This window comes from Anser brachyrhynchus (assembly GCF_964034855.1).
Source record: "Anser brachyrhynchus genome assembly, chromosome: 6".
NCBI classification, from domain to species: Eukaryota; Metazoa; Chordata; class Aves; order Anseriformes; family Anatidae; genus Anser; species Anser brachyrhynchus.
Genome location: NC_137700.1, coordinates 28,633,565 through 28,654,899, shown reverse-complemented (window position 1 = coordinate 28,654,899; position 21,335 = coordinate 28,633,565). Strand labels below are relative to the sequence as shown.

Below are 21,335 nucleotides of genomic sequence, written 5' to 3'. Positions count from 1 at the left end.
TGAGAGATATTTCATCTGTCATTGTAAATGGCAATAGAAACCGTTAACATTTTTATTGTGACTTCGTATAAAATAGTTTCATGTCTGTTTGCATGTTGCATCTATTGTATTGTTTGTTGTTTGTTTTTTACACAAAAGAAACAATATAATACTAAATAAATACCCAGCAAAGAGCTAAGCACTTCAGTCCTAGAGAACATTTGTTCTTGCAAAACAGCAGACACTAGCTCAGTCAATAAGGTGAAATCTATTACAGAGATTGTTGTTTTCATAAAAATGAGCCATAGGAATAATCTATGTTTTGCATTTTAACTCGGACAGCTGGTGAGCAAAAGCTCTACCGTGTACAGATGAAGTTGCTAAGAGACTGTAAAAAAACAAATTCTATTAGAATTTCAGAGCAACCTACCAGGTCTTTCTTCCCATCCTAAAACACAAACAACAAAAAAGATAATCTCTTAAACTAAGAGATTATCCTGATAGAATTCCAATAATCATGTGGACTGAGCAGCAAGACAAAGGTGTGCCGTAACACACAAATGTTTTATTCTGCTGCTTGAGAATCGGTACCCTGGAGAAGGGAATGTAATGACAATATGGGCACCCATACATTTCCTGTAGGAACACAGAAGAATTAAAGAGTTAAGAATTATTCTATTTGCTCAACATACAGAAAATTGAATTGTGGAAATTAGCTTTATAAGAAGTTCTGTTTCATGGGATCCTCCTGCCTTTCCTATACCCCCAGTCACCACTGGAGTAGTTAGTTACATTTTGAGCTCTCTCAAACAAATGCCTACAACCATATGAAACAAACCAAAAGGTATTTCATCTGCCTGCAACTCACAACCAAAACCAAGCACCTACAGCAATGAACAGCAGGACAAAATAGGGAAAGGGAAAAAGCAGTACCACACGTAACACAGTGCTATGCAGTTATTTAAACACATCATGATGCATCTTTAAAGCTCCCAATTATTCCTTTTCACTCCTGTGCTGTACTCTTCGGAACTATGAGCATCCACATGGTTTAAGACAGCATTGAAATGCACTGGAAATGCAAAATAGGCATTATGGCCTTCCTATAACACACTTAAGCTAAACAAGCAAAGTAGAATTCTGAGCCATTCATGAAAAAAAAATATATATATAAATGCAATTTACTTCTATATGTACATTCTTGTACATACAAATGGGTGTAGTTCTCAGTTACTCAGTTATGTTCAACATTCCTATAAAAAGCAATGGCTTGTGATGGGAAATACATGAACAAATTGTGATTTTCAAAATGTTTCAACAAATACAATGCAAGAAAAAAAGATGTCAACATACTACATCTGTAACATGTTTATCATCAGGGATGAGCATCAACGACTACACTAAATAACTGTTTGTTCACTATCTGTGAAATTCAGGCCCTTAGAAATTTTCCATCTAGGATTCTACTAATGCGGCACTTCAGATATAGAAAAGAAAGGAAAAGGATCCATTTAAGATCCAGTAAAAAACATTCTTTAGTTGCTTAATCTAATGAGTCACTAACTTCTTAAATTTTAATAAGAGCATTTATACTGCAGATGATGAGGAAAAAGATGTATTGGAAATAACAGGAAAATTATATTTTTCAGCTAAAATTGCGACAAATGCCTTATCTTCACAGATGGCTGGCAAAATCCAATGCAGTTTGAACAAGTAAAAATGATGCTTATATCTTAAAGAGGTTTCTCTCTTGGGGAAATTAAGCTAATAAATGCAACAAATAGCGTGCGGGGGCAGGAGGAGAATATAAAAATTTCCTGTTATGGCTCAATCAAATAGAAGAGCATATGGATACTTGCTACCATCTGTGAGTATGGATATTTTTCCATACTTTTTAAAAACACAATTTGTTAAGAAAATAACATGGTCAAAAAGTTAAGCTTTTTTTTTTTTCTTTAAAGACGCTTAACAGTAGTCTCAACTGTGAATACAGCTACCCCAATATAAATATGCCAAGAAAAGCTCTTGGTGCAGGTGAATTCCAATAAGATTAGGAAAAGCAAATAACAAATAAGTCTATTATAAAAAGCAGTATGTCAAGTCAAGAAAAGCTAAACCACTGCAAGACAAAATGTATGCAAGGTGGAGGAAAAAAAAATTTACTCATGAACAATTCTAAAACCCGTCAGAAGTTCAAATTTGTGTGCAATTTCTGGATAAGCTTTAAGAGCAGTATTTATGTATTCTCCCTGTTAATTACTAAAATACATCTTTATATTACAAGTAAGCTTTTGTATCTCATTTTCAAGAGCTTAGGCAGTAAACATGAAAACAGGAAAATTTTCTTTAAAGTTTTTCTCATTCCAAATACGATGTCTCCAAGTATTCCAGCTTCAGTTCAGTATCCCACACACATTACACATAGATGCACACCCACATACAAAGACACAGGCCCTTCTTTAAAGGGCATTAATTACTATGGCAACTACTGTCACTGACATAGACAGCTCCAGTTATTTTATCGTTACCGATATACGCCTTGAAACAGCAGAACTCCATGACATTTGCAAATACAGATCATAATCCAATTTTATCCTACTTTATCCAATAATTATTTGAAATACACCGTTTTTTTGAAAATAAAGTAAAACGCAGCGTAAACTAAATGAACGCACGAAAGAAATTTTGTCATACAAACAAATACAGTGAAGATTCATGCCCAAAATTTTAAGTTATTCACACTGATCACAGAAGGTTGAAATATATATGCTCTAAAAATATGTGAATGCTTGCTCATTGTCCTTCTGTATACAACACTGTCCAAAAAGTGTATACAGAATATATTCAGAAAGAGAGCAAAAAAATCAGTATCTTGGTAACATATACCTGGCTTCTAAAACACTCCGACAAACAGATGTTCAAATACACTAAGACTGATATACAGAATCATAATCAACACCTTGTTTCTGTTTCCATACATTTTAGTATCTCTACACAACTTAAATTTAATATTGCAATTTGTTACAACATACACAAAAGCTGTATTAGAACTGCTAAACTGCAAAAAAGAAAATTCAGGCTCTGAAGTGCTAGTTTAATTGTTGACCATGCAACCTTAATTTTCTCTCTCCCTTTCTAGTAATTAGATTGTATTAAATCATAAACATATACACACAAATTTAAATATTACACAACAAACAACTGAGCAACAGTTATTTGATATTGTCTTTTTTTCTCCTCAATGCATGAGCTGAATTCTCTTTCCAATAGTCACCTCCTTTTCTAAATGAGCAGAATTACTAAAATGTCATTTCCACAGCACTCAGTGTTACAGTGACTAATTTCATATTTTAAAATATCCCAGAAGACATTATTTTCATAGAAAGCAAGCTGAGGCATAAAGAAACCCACATAAAGTACACATAAATTTTATATGCTTATTTTAAAACTTTTTTTTTTTTTTTTTTTGTAATTCTTTGCATTGTATGGCACCTCATAAATTCATTACACACCTTCCAACTACATGGTAGGTCAGGCAAAGTAATACATAGTACTGGCCTCTTATGTAATTCCAGAACATTTCTATTCTTTAGGAACTTAAAGAGAAGTTGTACGGGGAAAAATGTGAAAATAAATAAATAAATAAACATCTGCAGAAAGTAGGGGAAAAATAGCAAGACTTGGTAAACTAAGTATACCAGGACATTGTGGATGCCTGATCCCTGGAAGTGTTCAAGGCCAGGCTGGATGGAGCTTTGAGCAACCAAATCTAGTTGAAGGTATCCCTGCCCACGGCAGGGCGGTAGAACTAGATGATTTTTAGGGTCCCTTCCAACCAAAACCATTCTATGATTCTATGATTTTAGCAGCTACAGATGCAGCTATTTCTATCCACTTAAGCTGATTTTTTGTTATTATTTTTTTAAGTGGGTCTGCTAATTTGCATTAAGTCTGGTAGCTTTTCATTGGGAACATATAGACAGCAGATAAAAACTTTCCTCTTAATTTCCAGAGCTAGCTCGAAATTATGAGTATCATAGCATTCCATTAAAAATGCCACAAGAATTTATGTTGAGCTGTTGCAGTTGAGCTATTTGAGTACTCATTTTCCTAAAAACAATTTCAGTCTGAGGAAGACATCCCACACAGGAAAGATTGAGAGGGTATTTCTGTCTAAACAGGAAAACTTGCATACACTTCTTTTCAATGGGGAGCAGAAAGAAATCTCGTTAATGCAGAACTACTCTCTCTTTTACAGTGGCATTTACTTTGGAGCTACAAGAACCACCTAAGAATTTGTGTTTCCATTAGTTCATCTGCTTTCTTATAATATTTGGGTTAAAATACAAGTTACTGTAATTCAACTTACCGAATGTTTTCTGGTCTCAATTTATCCAGTACCATCTCTATTAAATCAGGCCTGAATTCTTCAAGCAAATACTCAGCAGCCAATACTTCTTCTATAGGATAATACTAAAAGACAAAGCCCAGACACATGTAGATGAATTAAACAAAAACTAAGCATGAAAAAAATGGTTTTGCAAAAGAAATGAAAGTGGAGATTTCTGGTCACTAAATCTGTACCAACTTCATACTTTCAGATTAGAAGTGCATAGATCGCTTTAAGTCTCTCAAAACTGAACAAGACAGAGTAGCACTCTAATTATGCAGATAATATTGTTTCCTATACCAGGTACGTTTATATACTGCACATTACTATACTTTTCTTTTGAAATATTGCATGCTTCAATATAAAAAGTCACCAATCTTTAAATACTGTTCTGAACTAAAGTAAAAATAACATGGCAAATGCTGACCCCTGCAGGATTTCTTTGAAGGCAGAATACCAAGTAATCATTAGAGTGCATTTGGGAAAATCAAAACATAACAAAACAAGTGAAAAAGTTTTTTTTAGGATTCCCTAATAATTCGTTTTTTTAAACACTAATTTAATGTAAAGTGTCTTTCAATTATCTAAAAGCATAACGCCAATTTACACAATTTTTATTCTAACATTTTTTGTTTAGGCTTAAAGTGAAAGTCTCTAAGATTTTCTACCAAATCTTCTGTGCGCAAACAGCATGTTTTGGGAAGAAGCAGCAGACAGATGTGCTAGGATTCAACATAGGAAAGACAGTTCTTTGAGGGATTTCACAAAATTGATTCAACTACACATTTTTGCTGCTATTACCAACAACAAGAACTTCCAATAACAAGTACACCGATAATAAGAACTTACTGGACGAAGTATCAGTGGAGCCTAGGCAATCAACTTCTTGCCTCCCAAAAGAGATGCTTCCGCTGCCTTACTTTGGAGGCAGCTCTGACTTTCCCTACAGTTTTACCTTGAAATGACTTATAGCTTTCCCTTATTTTTTGTGCACTTTCACTAGTAAGGGACCCAAACCATATATTTCATCAAACTGTAAGACAACAGAAGTTAAGTCCCATTTCTAGAAATGCAGACAATTTTTTTTTAAATATCGAATCAGATTTCATTTCAAATGCATAGAATATACTGCCTTTTTTTTATCTAGTTAGGTACATTTGACTATAGAGTAGCTGAATTATTTACATGCCTAAGTGTCAGTGAGCAAGTTACTATACAACTGAAAAAAATTAATATATAATGAAACTCTGAGACAAGGTACATAAGAAAAAAAAAACTTTCACTCCTCTGAAAGTGATTAGTGGGGAAGACAGGAAAACTTTCAAAACCTTCTACAGTAAAAAAAATATGAGGTAGCCTAAACAAGAGGCACCAAGCATCACTAGCATTTTTACCATACAGCTAGACAGCTTTTTTGACCGGAATTATCTTAAGAGGGCTTTCTGAATTATATACATTATACATGAAACTACAGTGGAACGACTTCCAGAACACAGAGTAACTGATACTATGCATTTTGGAAAAGAGAAGGAGTGAGGTGAGGAAAGAGGAGTGACAGAAAAAAAACACAAGTACAATAAACCAAACCTGTGTCACAAAGCATTCAAATGTTAATGCTGTCAAATATATCAGACAAGAACAAGATTGGAAAGGTCTTGTACAAATCATTTGTGGTAGACAAAAGAATGCTCATTTAACTGAATTCTGCATAAAAGACCACACAATTTCAAGTGGAGATTTAAAGAAACCTACCTACTTCTAATCTGAAATGACCAAGGTAATACAGATTTAGTGACCAGAAGTCTATGGCATTATTACCTACACAAAATACAAGCCATACTCTGCTCACCAACTGGAATTAAGCATAACAAAATTTACCACTTTTTTCACGTTGTTTTTGTTTTGCTTGAGCAGGGGGTTGAACAAGACTGACCCCCCCAGAGGTCCTTTCTAACTTCAACCATTCTGTGATTACTTTTTTGAAAATCTGTTTTATTTTAGTTACACTATGGTATGACCTAAATTTATCTACATACAACAATCAAATTAAAATGAAAGTTTAAAAATGATACAATTAAGAAAACAGAACAAAACAAAAAGGGCATAGCAAACTAGGGAACAAGTGTCTGGAAAACATCAAGCCTACACATGACAAATAACAAATGTAATTTGACAGCGAGACTTTAGTGGTGACTCCTTACACCAGCACAAACGTGCTTTACATTGGAATTTCTGTTGAATAGAAGGTTTTGGGTTTTTTTAATCCTTTTGACAAATATGTAACAGCTTATGACATTACATTTGCTTGTGCTAATTTACACATAGGTTCTCCTCCAATTATTAAAAACATTCTGTACTCATAAGCATAAGAAATCATCAAACAATAGTTCCAGCTTGAAGATGCTTCAGAGCATAAACTTAGTATGACTCAGATGAAAGCAAAGAGAACCAGAACAGTTATTTTTCTATTCGTGTTTAAGCAACTAATGGCAGAATTAAAATTACCATTTATACTGCAAAGAGCATCAAAGGAAAAACACTGTCCTGAATTGATACCCTGTTGACAACTTCCTGATATGATTTTTGGAGCCAGTAATTGTAATCAGGACTGATCCAACAAATACAGACTACTGAAAGACTGCTTTAGAAGACAGACAGTACAGTTCTCAAAGAAATTTTATGCATTTGATAGAGCAAAAACAAGAAATAGCAACCAAAACAGGAGCTCCATTAAATACTCATTTAAATATTGTCAGTTGTCTAATGCTTTTAGTAAACAGAAAAGACAACTCTGAAATAAAAGACTTATTTTAGACTTTACAAATCAAAGTTGTAGGAGCATGTATAGGAATTCCTGCAAAGAAACAAGCAAAAAAAATCTAACAAAACAATTAGCTGTGCAATAGGGAGTGCCTGAAATTTACAGATGTTGCACGAGTGCCACTAAACAAAAAGAGAACAGACAAAATCTTCCTTCAGTGCAAAATGAGGGAACTGGATTTTTTAAGAAGACCACGTATAAGCTACATGATGATACTTTCACTACCAACATGTAATCCACATTAGAAGATTCAACCATTTCTGATCTGCTATCTTACTGCAGTAAGCAGAAATGTTAGCGTTTCAATATCCTTAATTAGTGAAGCATTTAGTAACATAGTACTTGGATTTATGATAGAATGTTATTTCAGTAGAAAACATTTAGCTTTCAGCTGGGCACAGTATTACATGGTACATGTGTATTAAGAAATACTGAAACAAATCAAATAGCCAACTCCAGTTACTATAAAATCAGTTCTATCAAGTGTAGAATTAAAAAACAGTAGCGTGAAGGAAATGCAACTTACCAACCACCAATAGTAAGAGCTATGCAACATGATAATAACTTCCTAAGTTCAAGAAGTGCAAAGGAACTGTGTAAATGCCCATATTTATTCAGTGTATGGTTAAACATACTGCTAAATGATTAACATATTATCCAAAACACAAAATAAAAGAAAATATCACTTACATGCAACATTCCTCCAAGCTTTGATGTATAACCTCGTGGTCGTTCTTTATCTTTAAATCTGAATGCCACAGCATTTAGATCCTAGGAAACAATTTAAGAAGGGTTGAAAAGCATATATCAAAAACTGTTTTAAGAATAATTAATGGCTAGTTTTGTTATATCCATTTTATAGTAGCGTTCAATCTGAGACAAATACCTAACACAAGAGGTTTCAGTAATATTCAAGTTGCACGAAACTCATGAGCAACATGTGACCATCTCACAACATGAAGTGTTATTATTAACACCTTATTACCAAAAAGCTCTGTGCTGAACAAAAATTAATGTCTTGTAAGTCATGTTCATCATAAGAGATCTGTCCCATAACTCACATTCATGTCAAAAGAAGGGCAACGAAGCTAGTGAAGGGTCTAGAAAACAAGTCTTTTGAGGAGTGGCTAAGGGAGCTGGAGTTGTTGGAGGCCTTTTCTGACCTGAATGATTCTATGATTCTATGTATTTGAATTTCCTGATAATTTGAAAACACCTCAACTTTAATAAAAACAGTAATGTTCCAGTGTCAAATCCTTATGGACAGGGTAAGAAACTTCTTCCTGTACCTCCATAATGCTGTAACACAATGTCAACTCATGGCTCTGTAAGAGCATTTCACATTTACATTAAGACATATTCTCAAGGTACTCGTTATTTGAATCACATCACAGAAAACACACCTTTAAAGTTAAGAAACTCAGTTACCATACAATTATTAAAGACTATGTCCAATTATTAAAGACTATGTCCACAGCCAAGGAAAACAGTCCTAGTTATAATCCAAAAATTTGTAAAAATACTACTACTGCATATTTCATGTACCAATCACTGTACCTTGCACTCTTGGAAAACCCATTCTTGAGGTCCTTCTGTACGTAATTTTTGAATATATTGAAACATGTGCAAAATAATATCTTCAACGTGCACTGGAAAGAAAAAAAATGCTTGCTTAATAACTCGATTCTACACAAAGAAATAATTCTGATGAAAACAAATATGAAACTTTGTATTTTGAATTACATTCTGATACATCAAGGTATTTAAGTACATATACAATCCCACTGAAAAAGTTAATACAATTATTCATAGACGTGAAATAAAAGTGTTTAGGTCCCCGGCTAATTCTGAGAACTGCTTTGAACATGTCATACAGTAAGATATTGATTTTCAGTATAATTTAACTCAGTTCTAAATAGTATGAATAAGTAGCACACAAAGGTATTAACAGATTTTCTTCTAAAGTAGTTTACTTTAAAACACTCTTTTAATGAAATACTTCAATACTACCTCAAATAAATTCATTTCTTGTGTTAGATGAAATGTGTTAACATACTGGGATCCAAAACCACAATAACAAATTAATTAAAATATACAGTCTGTCAAGTTATTAGGACAATTAGTCTCTTTGGATACAAACACAAGTCCATCAAGATCAGGACTAACATGGAATGCAGAAACAATGCTTCACTTACAAAGTCCTTCCTCTGTCAAATCCACATTAATGATGAAAAACATGAAACCTCTAGCACCTTCCTTCTGTCCTCCAACAAGAGTATATACCCATCCTATAAAATCAAAGAGAAAATATTTTGCATAAACAAACCTGTAAAGGTTTATACTACTTTCTTTGTATGCTTTAGCAACATTAGTCCCCCGCCCCCCTTCCTTTTTTGGACATTTTAACAACATTACATGTTCCCCTTCTCTTCCTTAGCATCTATAGCACCAGGGCAAGATAAACATCTGACCTATCTGATTTTGTGTTCATGGTGCTACAACAAACTCAGTATCACTAGGTCACCAGGTAATTTATTTCTATTTGGAACACAGTAATATAATGAACAACAGTGAAAGGTACACTCTGGTACTCTTCCAGACATCTAGAGAGCTGACAGTAATCCAACTCAGTGACAGAACAGAGACAAGATCAGTACAGCAAAACTGTATGTCTCTCTAAACAGGGGTGGACGAAGAGGAGCACCAAAAAATAGTAGCATCAATGGTTAGGGTGTTTGTCAGTTACTCATTTGTACCCACCACAGAAACAAGAATAAAGTGGGAAACGATTTACAACTCAAATTACTCATATTGCTGGGAACTTCAAATTTAACATACAGAGATAAATTATAAATTAAACATTTAAGTTTTCAAGAGTTGTGCAATTAACTAATTTTTCATTCTTTATTTTCAAAGGACTTACCTTTGGCTTTAAGCTCTGATAAAAGACTCCCTGGGCCTTCATGCCCAATCAGATGACCAAGGTAATGGCCAGGATTTGATTTATAGTACTTTTGAAGGTCTGGTATAGGAAATGTGACATAAAGATTTCTGATGTCCTTAATAGGTACCACTTGGTAAAGTTGCTGAAGATGAAAACAAAAAAGGAGATCCATAAGCAAGCAGACACTCACACAATCTCACTTACACATTTCAGGAGCACGTATCACATCCCCTTTATGCATACACATTTTATTACATAACAACAAAATCTGATTGAAAGGTATATGAAAATTAGGGGAACACTTGAGGCATTCATGATGCTTACACATAGAACTAATTATCTCACAGTTGCTTAAAGGAACAACCAAACATACAAACTTTATTATAAGCTGTACAAACTACAACATTCAGGCAGGTGGAAAAATGAGAACACTGACACAAAAGTAGTGAAGTGCACAATGTATTACTGTAATATAAAAACTATCACTTAAGGTATACATTACTGACAGAAGACACATCTCTATACCTACCCGGAGATGTTCTTCTTGGAAAGGATGTTCAGGAAACTCTGGTATAGGGACATTTTTATTCTCTACTTCTGAAAATAACTTCACCACTAAGGAAGTTAGCTCATCCAAAGATTCTACAATAAAGAAACATTAGAAAAAGAATAATCATCATCTGAAATTTCTAGCTAATTTAGATTTTGGATATTCTCTGGAAAAGATGTGGATTATACAGAAAAGTAGTTTTAATGATACAATGATTATTATTTTCAAAAAGGATACATATATATATATATAACGCTAAGGTTTTTAACAATAACATGCTATAAGCATCATGGTTATTAAATGCAGTCTTCAACCATGATTAAAATAAATCCTGTTAACAGGAAAAAAACATCCTTAAAGTGTACCAATGAATCTAAGGTGGAACTGAAAAAGAGACATGTCAGACGTTGAACATTACAAAAACAAACATTCCACAAAAAGCCTAAGGGAGATGGAATTACAGCTGCTAATTTTCCAGAGGAAAAGCATATTTGTCAAAAGATGTTCTTTGATCTCAGCTAACCTCCACTATTTCACACACTGAGAGCCAGCATCATCTGTGCTCAGTGCCTCATAATTTCATACACACATCTGTGACCTGTTTAAGCATTTGCACTTTACATCCATTCTAGTTGCAGGCCTTGACTAATACTCTCCAAATATGATAGGAAGACCATTTGCAGAAAGTACTTGATGTTGTGCATGAATTCACCTGAATGCGTCTATACAGATGAAATACTGCCTTCAAACTAGCCATCCGCTAAAACATGCGCTTTGGAGCACTTCTCACAGTAAGAATAAGATAAGAGATTCACCCTTCAGATTTTTTAGCACACATCTTTCAAGGAAAATTTGGGGTTTCTGGAATGTCTCAAAGTACAACCTCAATCCTTGAAAGATTTCAAAAAGTGGTTGCCTTGTTCCTCAAAACAATCCCAGTTAGATTTAGAAAGAGGAATCTTTCTCGTCCAACACAAATTTGCTCCTACGAGTTACTCCTTACAGAGTGCTGCAGAGGAAAAAACACAGCACAAGCCAAGATGGCTCACCGTACACTAACATTTTATGAACTGCACCTAATTCTGTTAAAGATTCTTATTTTCTGATTCATTATTCATCAGAAAAAAAGCATTGAAGACTGCATCTACAGTATCATAGAATCATAGAAGATCCCAAGTTGAAAGGGACCCATAAGGATCATCAAGTCCAACTCCTGGCACTGCACAGGTCTACCCAAAAGTTTAGACCGTGTGACTAAGTGCACAGTCCAATCGCTTCTTAAATTCAGACAGGCTTGGTGCAGTGACTACTTCACCAGGGAGCCTGTTCCAGTGTGCAACCACCCTCTCGGTGAAGAACCTCTTCCTGATGTCCAGCCTAAAGATGGATAAAGATAGTCCAGTATGAGATAGTATTGGGCATTACATTTAATAGGTATTGTTAATGCCTTTTCAGGCTTAACCCTAGCCTGTAACACTAAAATAACTGCAGAAAGTTACAGGCTTACTTCATTAGAAAGTCATTTGAGGCTCAAGTTTGCATTTTTCTACGCTAAAATGAAAACGAGCTGCCGTCTATCAACCCGTTACCCTGTTTAATTCAACCACTGAAGGCAATAAACTATTATTTTCAAAGAACTACTTTGAAATTTATTTTCCCCCTCCAAAGTTTGTTTCTTAGTTAAAGAAAGGCATACAATGCATTACTGCCACCTTTCTGGCAAATCTTCAATCCCAATTATGTCAAAATTACATTGTGAGGATAATAATTCTAAACACAAAGCAAAATTTTCCTCTTTAAGCAACAAACAGCTTCACAATTATATTTCTGGTTACCTGAATAGCTTTCTTATAAATCAATAAATACACAATTCAGTTACATTCGGAAATCAAGTTTTCCTATTCAAGTCTCTGTGAAGCTAAACAAAAAAGCCACCCCAATACAGGCAGCAAAGAACACATTCATTTAAGTTTCACAACTTCTGTGAAGGTTTTCTTTAGGACTAATTTCCAGTTGCCAGGGTGATTCTTACTGAAAAAGTAAGAATTTAAGAGTCTACATGGGAACTGCTGTACTGAAGTTGTTCCATGATCATTCAGTGAATTTTGATTTTCATTAGATTTTGTTTTTGCTGGGTGATTTTTTTTAAAATCTTAAGATATTTTTAATTGAATTTCATGATTCGGTTTCAGCAAATTTTTTGTTTTGAATATTTAATGGTAATTACCAGAGATATTCTGACTCTCTCACCACTTTCCACATATGTATATTGTATATTCATTTTACTTGTACATAAGTGGTGGGAAAATCAGACAATTACGAGGCTGCACAAAGCTTATTTCAGAATGCACAAAAGGAGATCACAGGGGACTTACAGTGTGCAATGTTTTTATGTTATGTAGCAGTACTGCTACCAAGGTCTTTTAGCAGAGAATTTAAGGAATTATATTAGCAATGTTTGTTTTCTGCATCTTGCTTTTTATGTGTGGAGCTACCCTGTTATAACAAAAAAATAAATCAGGAAGTACCTGGAACTTACCAACTTTCAATTCTGATGCTAGGGGCAAGGTCTCAGGAAAAAAAAAAGCTCTTGCACAAGTAACTGCTGCTTGAACAAACAACAGAGTGAGAAATGCTAAGCTATGCTATGTCTCTTTCCAGGGAAAGTAAGATGCAAAGGAAGATGCAACTTTTTCCCAAATGACACTTCACACTTACAGTGACAGCTACTTAATTATGATGAAAAAGTGTAGTTGCATAGCCTCTTGTATACACACAGACTGACAATAAGCCTGCTTCAAACAAGTAACAAAAAAGTGACTTTTAAAATTTTATTTATTTATTTTACAAAATTGAAAGGAAGAGTCCCAAACACCGGTATTTCATAGGCTCTTACTTTTTTCTGACTATCAATCCATACAGGGGTAATTCATACTGAAGAAATTAACTGCAAAAACCACTAGCCATAACACCTAAATTCAAGATTTTTACAGGGATAATTTTATACATGCATATGCATGTACACAAAATTTATGTATATATACACATGCATATATATACACACACATGAATATATATATATATCTGTATATACACATACACACACTTAAAAAATGTTTGAAAGTAAGACTATTTTCTGCATTTTATTGGTATCTGAAATGCAGATTTTGTCTGCCCTGAAAACTGCCTGTCCAGTCTTCCTGGACAGGCTGAGGAAGAGAATTTTAATTAAATTATCAACTCTGATCAATACCTACTTACCTTCAATTAATATATCAATACTCTAAAGAAAATAAATGCCTCTTTAGTCAACAGCCTTGCTTCCTCAATGACAAAAAAAGTTGTATATATGCTTTCTAAGCTCAGAAAGCTCTCTAGAACAGAAGTTTTTGTTTTTTTTCCTCAGGTAGAATATGCAGAAGAAAAGAGTAGAGGGAAACTCCTCTTTCAAACATAAATAAAAAATATTTACAAATATTTACAGGCTGTCTTCATTAATATCACAGTGCTTAATTGCATAAAGTTTTCACTGCTATTAGGAGAACAAGCAAGGCATTCTCACACATAAAATATATCTAGCCCTTGTTGTATTACATAAATACCTACTAATAACATACCTGATCCTACTCCTTTAAAAAAATTCTAATACATTTTACTGTGCAGCCTGCAACAACAAAAAAAATTCATGGTATTCTTATCAATATGTGATATTAAAGCAGATGAGCTGTAATAATAAAACTTGAGAGGAATTAGGGAGCCTGGTACTGATTTGACAATGAATATACACACTAAAGTTGGATTTGGTTAAGAACTATAAGCCTCATGATGTTTGCCCATCTTAGAACCTACAAGAAAAAAAATCACTTATACGCTATGATTAAAATGATATAGGTATGCTTTGTCAATGTGCTTCAAACGCAGTGCCCTGTAAACAGGGGGCTGTAAAGAAAGCTTTCTGCTTTGCTAGTAAATGGTATTCTATTCATACTCACCATCTGAGCACTATCGTAAAACACTTATCAGCATGCTTTCAAGAAGCAGTTTTCAACACATTGTCATTAAGGTTTTGGCAAACCATTATACAATCTTGATTCTGGAAGGTTTTAAGCAATTGGAACGTCTGTTACGTTACTTCAGGAGTAAACTGAAGTAAAGGCTTTTTATCTCAGTGTTACATTACGTTTATCCTTTGATAATACATTAGTTTTTGTAGTGGAAGCATGTGCAAGTCTCAAATATGAAAACAGTATCAAAAGCCCTCAACATCTGAAAACAGAGGTGTCAGTCTTCATAAGAAACACACAATGAGTGCAACTGAGGACTTGATAATGGATTTAAAACTTTCAGCTTAGTTTTTGTATTGTAATCTTATAAACTTTTAAGTTTATACACTGCAAGTTGCTCTGGAGATTTCACTAAAAAAAACAATGTTTGGTCAGCCTGTACAAGCTTTGCTTTTTTCCCCTTTATAGATTTTCAGACTTGCATACACTTTGTTTTCTTCTCTATGAACATAAATATATTTAAATTCTTAACAAATTAACAGAAAAACTCTGAGCTCTCACCTCTTCCTAAGACACAAATGGCCATTAAATTTGATGAATAATAAGTAGAATGGAACTTCAATAACTCTTGTCTTACATCTATTCCTTCCTTGGTTGGTCTAGTTTCCAGAGTGAGTTTGTTCCCTGTAACATAAAATAAAAGTTAACAATATAGCTCGTTGATTACATATATACTTATGGTTTGTAAATTTACAAATTATATATATATTTATATATATATATAAATGAATGAATGAATTTGCTCTTTTTAAAAAGAACTACTACACTTAACAACAGGAAAAGTGGATCATTATTGTGTGTTTTCATCAGAAACAATAAATATTTCCATTCTCAATCTGCATCTTCCTCAGGAATCCAGGATGTTTCGGCCTTCCAAATTATTATTTTTTTATTTGAATGGCTATTTCAAAGCACTGCAAGTAAGCCTAGACTTTAATTCAGAAGAAGGAAAACCTTTTTCTTTGGCTCATCTGGAGTAGGTTTTACCCTGCATACATACACACACACACATACACACACACCTTCCACAGTGTCCTGGTTTCAGTTAGGACAGAGTTAATTTTCCTCCTAGTAGCTGGTAGGGTGCTATGTTTTGGATTAGGATGAGAAGAGCGTTGATAACATGCTGATGTTTTAACTGTTGCAGAGCAGTGCTTACACCAAGCCAAGGACTTCTCAGCTTCTCGCTCTGTCCTGCCAGCGGGCAGGCTAGGGGTACAGCAGGAGCTGGGAGGGGACAGACCCAGGACAGCTGACCCAAACTGGCCAAAGGGGTATTCCATACCATCTGGCGTCATGCTAAACAATATATAGGGGTGGCTAGCCAGGGTGGGGGGGCCGGCTGCTCGGGGATAGGCTGGGCATCAGTCAGCGGGTGGTGAGCAATTGCATTGTGCATCATTTGTTTCGTACACATTATTAGTATTAGTATTAGTATTATTTTCCTGTCTTAATAAACTGTCTTTCTCTCAACCCACAGGCTTCATTTTCCCGTTTCTCTCCCCCATCCCGGAGAGGGAGGGCTGAGGGTGAGCGAATGGCTGTGTGGTGCTTAGCTGCCGACCGGGTTAAACCACAACACACAGGAATCACTGCATTAAATTATTTGTGGCACTGCACTCCACAACTTATAGCCTAGAAGACGAAGACAAAGTTAAACAGTTACTAATTTCAAAACGCAGTTTGTAAATTGTGAATGTTCAGCTTCTGCTTCGCAAACAGCTGAGCTGTTCCTGCAGTATGGGAACAGGACAAAAGAGGAAGAGAACCACTGCAATTGTTCCCTAAATAAGCCATATTTGCAGCACATATAAAACTTTCTCCATTAAGTTATTATCCTATGAATCAGTGCAATCTTTACATCAAGCTTTCAATAATTTACTGTGATGAAATACTCCACACTTAAGCAGAGCAAAATTCTTATTTAATAAAATGCAAGAACTTGAAACAACAGAAAAATCAGACTCTACAAAGAATACACTTGATTTTAATCAGCTCCACTTACCGTTACTACATAGGCACACAAAATGGTCAACAGAATCTACAGACCAGAACACTAATACGCTGTCTGCTATGAGATCAGTAACTCCCTGAAGCCAAAACCAGATCATTTACAGAAAAAGCAGAGGATAAGGAACAAGATTAAAACAAGAAAACATAGCAACAAAATTGCCTTGCATTTACAGGAAAAACAGCAAGAATAAGAGAAAACACTGGGAAAATGTTCCTGGTACACAATTACGCCCAGTGCACAAATCCTACTATTACAGATATGAGTTAATACAGACCAGTGAGGCAAAACTAGCTACGTAAAAAATAGACAAGTATATTGTCCAGATGTTTGGTGATTAGATAGAAGTCTAATTACAACTGCAACAGCCAACAATACATCATACAGAGAGGCTGCCTGAAGCAAAATTTTACTTTGATTTTCTAACTTCACATATATATTAGTAAAAGCAATGATTCCTAATAAAACCTAAAAAGAATATTTAGGGCATTTTGATTAAAATAGTTTGTCGATATTCCTTCCCAGCTTTAAGCTGCATCAGCTTATCAGATCTTAGAGATTTAAGCCTAAAGACAACAGAAACACATAAGTTTTAAATAGCAACAGAATCAATAGACAGGGCAAATTAAAATAAAATAAAAGAGCTAAGACTTCAGCCTGGTAACTTCTGTTAAGAGTACTGGAGTACACTAGGAGGCAACAATCAGAAGACACCTTGTAGAGGTAGGAAAATGGACACTGGACAGTGTGAAAGTGCTGGGGAAGTACTGGAAACGGTTGAGGGTACTGATGAAGAATTACTGTCACAGGCAGTTACTCAGTGATGGGTGAAGGTTATCTGAGGACAAAATGCACATCTGAACAAGAAAATTGAAGAATAATGTGCATTTGTTTCTGCTGGCAGAACAGGCTCCACAGCAATAAGCAGTGTGACCCAAATGGAGTCATTCCAGTGTTCTGTGTAATATCTCAGCTGGTCAAAAGGAAACGATAAGGATGCCGACTGAAATTGCCATGAAAACCGTATCACAGCTAACAACTCTGAGTAAATAAAAAATGATCAAAGCTGGGCTCCAGCTTTGCTAAATCAGATGTACAGGAAAACTATGTGCTGTAATTTAATTTCAGAATCAGAGCCCAAACTAAGGAGAGATGAATATGACTACTGTTACTGAATTTGAGCATGTCTCAGGTATTCTACCTTTAAAATTTCACTTGTGTCAACTCTCAAACCTTCCTAAACTGTAGAAAACTATTTCTGCAACTTCTACTAATGTTATCTGAGTGCTACACAGAAATTAAAAAATAGTCTCTTCAGTAACAGCAAAAATTTTATTTGCTGATTCAGGAAGGCCAAATTCCACCCCTCTGAGATTATAGAATGTACTTTTGATGCTTGCCTGCAATTTTCAAGACTTGCTTTCAAATTCACCTCTTTTAGGAATAGTGATAATTCCCCTGGTTTCAGACAGCCTCTCTCTTTACCGGAAAACAGAAAAACACACACACTTGTAGCAGCTGGCTACCAGCCCCTCAACTTTATCCTTCATCATCAGGTGCAAAAACATTCTTCTCTTTCCTTGGGACAGAGGAAGAAGACAGTCTTTAAAGTCCATTACCTGCCACACCATCACCCTACAGAACGCGATATTTGTACCAACTATTCACTCAGCAAACTGACCCAGACACAAAAAACTTTCACAATCAAGGATTAAACAGTGCAGTGTCTGAATTAATGGCCTTATTACTCTGATAGTTTCAAAAATAAACTTGCAATTCATGTAGAAAGTAACTTCATAACAACTCCTACCAAACTGTCAAACAGTTGTGGTTTTAACTATAACCACCGTATGTTACTTTAATACTTCTTAAGTTGAGGGTTTTGGTTGTTTATTTTATATGGTTACTGAGCACTCTGTGATTAATAAGCCTGAAAAAAAAAAAAAACCCTACAGCCACAGGATTGGGATTTGTCCAAGACTAGTTTACCTAGCCATCTGCTGCTGCGTTTTATGCTTTCAGATTTTGCTTTTATATTCTTACTCAGTAATTGTCATGTTACTTTGCTAATACTTCTGATTTGACCTAGTCACTGCCACCTAGTCTTAATGGAATACTAGTTAGCAAAAAACAAAAAAAAAAAAAGAGCACGTGGCTAACAACAATTTAAACACAGTTCATTCACTTTGCCATGCACAAAGACTTACAGTACCAAATTATGGAATCGAGTCTTTGGAAAACAGCATCCACTGCGGTAATTATCAAAATCGTAAAGGATACCTCTGTCCTGCAGGTTTTGTATCACTCTGTTTCATGTGGTTTTGTCTAGCTTTGTTTGGTCTACCATGTGGAAAATGCAATAAAGCACCACAATAATCATGTATGGAGGGGGAAAGAGGGGGAATTGTTTCAATCTGATCTTAACCAATTTTATATAAACAACAACACTACATATATTACACAGAACTCCAGTGGACAAATAATAATATTCTGACAAACCTGTTCCAAATTTACTGAAGGGATGATTGGGGTTTCCAGTAGCCTTCTCCAACTGAAACAACCTCCAGGCATCATTCATCAGATTCTTTTCATGCTCAGAATCAACAGCATTCACTTCCCTATCTTTGCAGCTTTCATCAAACAAAGGGCACAGGAAAAACTGGGCAAATCTAAACAGAAAATTTTCAATTCAAGTCAAGAGTACTGTACGTAAATGGTAACAGAAAGTATGAAGCTTAACCCCTCCTGAAAATAGCTTTGTATATTACTTTTCAATGCAGAATTCCCAAATCCCGTAAGTTTTGACACTGATTCACTATTTTGTTTCTCATTTTAATCTATAAATGCAGATTACAACATATTCATCATATAAGTTATTACAAAAATCAACCTTACATCATAAATCTTGCATACAAAACTTCTGCTGTGTTGAAGTTTAGCTGCAAGAGGTTCTTAATCTTGCACATCAAATCAATCTTGTCAGGCATCCAGGAAACAAGGAAGAAATGTTAGTAAGAGCTTGCTCCTTGTGAAAACGTGAATAACTTGGTCATCAACACAGAGATTCTATGGCACAAGCAAGGGGGGAGGAAAAAAGTTTCCTAGGACATTTCTTACCAAGGGGAAAAATCTATTCTCTTTATCTCACCGACTACAATTCCAATTTCTGTCCCCTCCCACAAAATGCAGAAGTTTCAGTCATTTCCCTTTAGTAAAGGCATCCTAATTTATTTCTTGAGTTCATCCTTCTTATGCTATCAAAGAAGTAAGAATGCTGTGACAAGCAATTTATTTGATGATATAAGCAGAATATTCGCACAATGCATACGTCCACAATCCCATTCTGTGCCCCACATTTTCAAAAATATTCAGTGTAAACACAACCCTTGGACTTTAAAAATACTGCTAGCTGAAAAAAAATCTGAGAACTTTTGAAAGGAAAAATCATCTAATACCAGTTGTAACAAAAGACAGTGCTCTCAGCCCCTCCTTTAATAGGATAATAAGCCAGATACGAGTAAGAGCTCTTATGCAATTTCAAATAGCACCAATACGTTAAAAGATTGCTTGCAAATAAAAGTGTGTTTACCTGTCCAGTGCACCCTCTAGATGTTCGTGTGACACATCGAAGTAATAGTTGGTATGCTCTCCACTGGTGAAAGCATTGGAGCTTCCTGCATGCTCACTAAGAAATTGACTATACTCATTCTCTTTTGGGTATTTCTTGGTTCCCAGGAACAGCATATGCTCACAAAAATGACTAAGCCCAGCAATGTTGGGGGGATCAGACAAGGACCCTGCAGGAGGAAAGAATTCATACAACCATTCATGAAAAGTAATAAAAGTTTAAGTCTTTTAACATGCTTTATATTACTGTATGTCAATCATACCAATTCTGTAGTTTTAAGCAGATACTTGGCAGCTTTAGTCAACTAAACTCAATCTTAAAAGAATAAAATAAGGAAATTAAAAATGAGTAACTGAACCAATTAGTGCCTCAAATTACCTCTCCAGATCAGCCTGCATTGCTTTACAGAGACACAAGATTTAAATTGAAGTCCATGATTCATAATCTGTATAGATCTGGCAGATCACACTGTTCTGACTTCTATAGTGTGATTTTAATAAGTGCACAGCGTGAAAAGGCAGCAATTGACAACCACAATTACGGAGGTGTTTCTCCTGTGGTTTATGGGATGAGTGATAAACTGTAATTAATTACTGGGACACAAGCAGCTATTGCAGACCAGCTAGTAGGTATGAAGCGCGACACTTTAGAAGTCAACAACAGCGTGCGTGCAGGAATGGAAGCGAGAAGTGTGGAAGTTTGCGTCTGGAAGGCCTGCTTTGGAGTGTGCAATAATGTGCAATGGGAGAACGGAGGTGAAGGCAACAGAGACGTCTCCACATGCACGAACTGGACACTGCAGTTGGTTACTATTGTCACAGCATCCAAGAAAACTGTATTTGGGATCCTCTGAGCTAGACAATGATTTTGTGCCATTATAAAACAGGACTGAAGTTTACAAAATTACTCTACTACCTGTGTCCTAATGTCAACGACAGAAAGAGCTCC

The 21,335-nt window shown here is 35.2% G+C and overlaps 1 protein-coding gene across 7 annotated transcripts in view; it reads right to left on the bottom strand.

Annotated features, from left to right (window-relative positions):
• Window positions 1-21,335, bottom strand: part of IDE (insulin degrading enzyme) — a 62,748-nt gene that overhangs the window by 30,288 nt on the left and 11,125 nt on the right. For all 7 annotated transcript variants that reach the window (XM_080596469.1, XM_080596475.1, XM_080596472.1 and 4 more), the window contains 9 exons: window positions 20,349-20,556; window positions 19,259-19,428; window positions 15,250-15,372; window positions 10,664-10,776; window positions 10,114-10,276; window positions 9,386-9,478; window positions 8,748-8,839; window positions 7,881-7,961; window positions 4,349-4,452 (listed from right to left, as the gene is read on the bottom strand). In XM_080596469.1, the coding sequence (XP_080452595.1) occupies window positions 4,349-4,452; window positions 7,881-7,961; window positions 8,748-8,839; window positions 9,386-9,478; window positions 10,114-10,276; window positions 10,664-10,776; window positions 15,250-15,372; window positions 19,259-19,428; window positions 20,349-20,556 (1,147 nt within the window). The remainder of the gene's footprint in view (window positions 1-4,348; window positions 4,453-7,880; window positions 7,962-8,747; window positions 8,840-9,385; window positions 9,479-10,113; window positions 10,277-10,663; window positions 10,777-15,249; window positions 15,373-19,258; window positions 19,429-20,348; window positions 20,557-21,335) is intronic.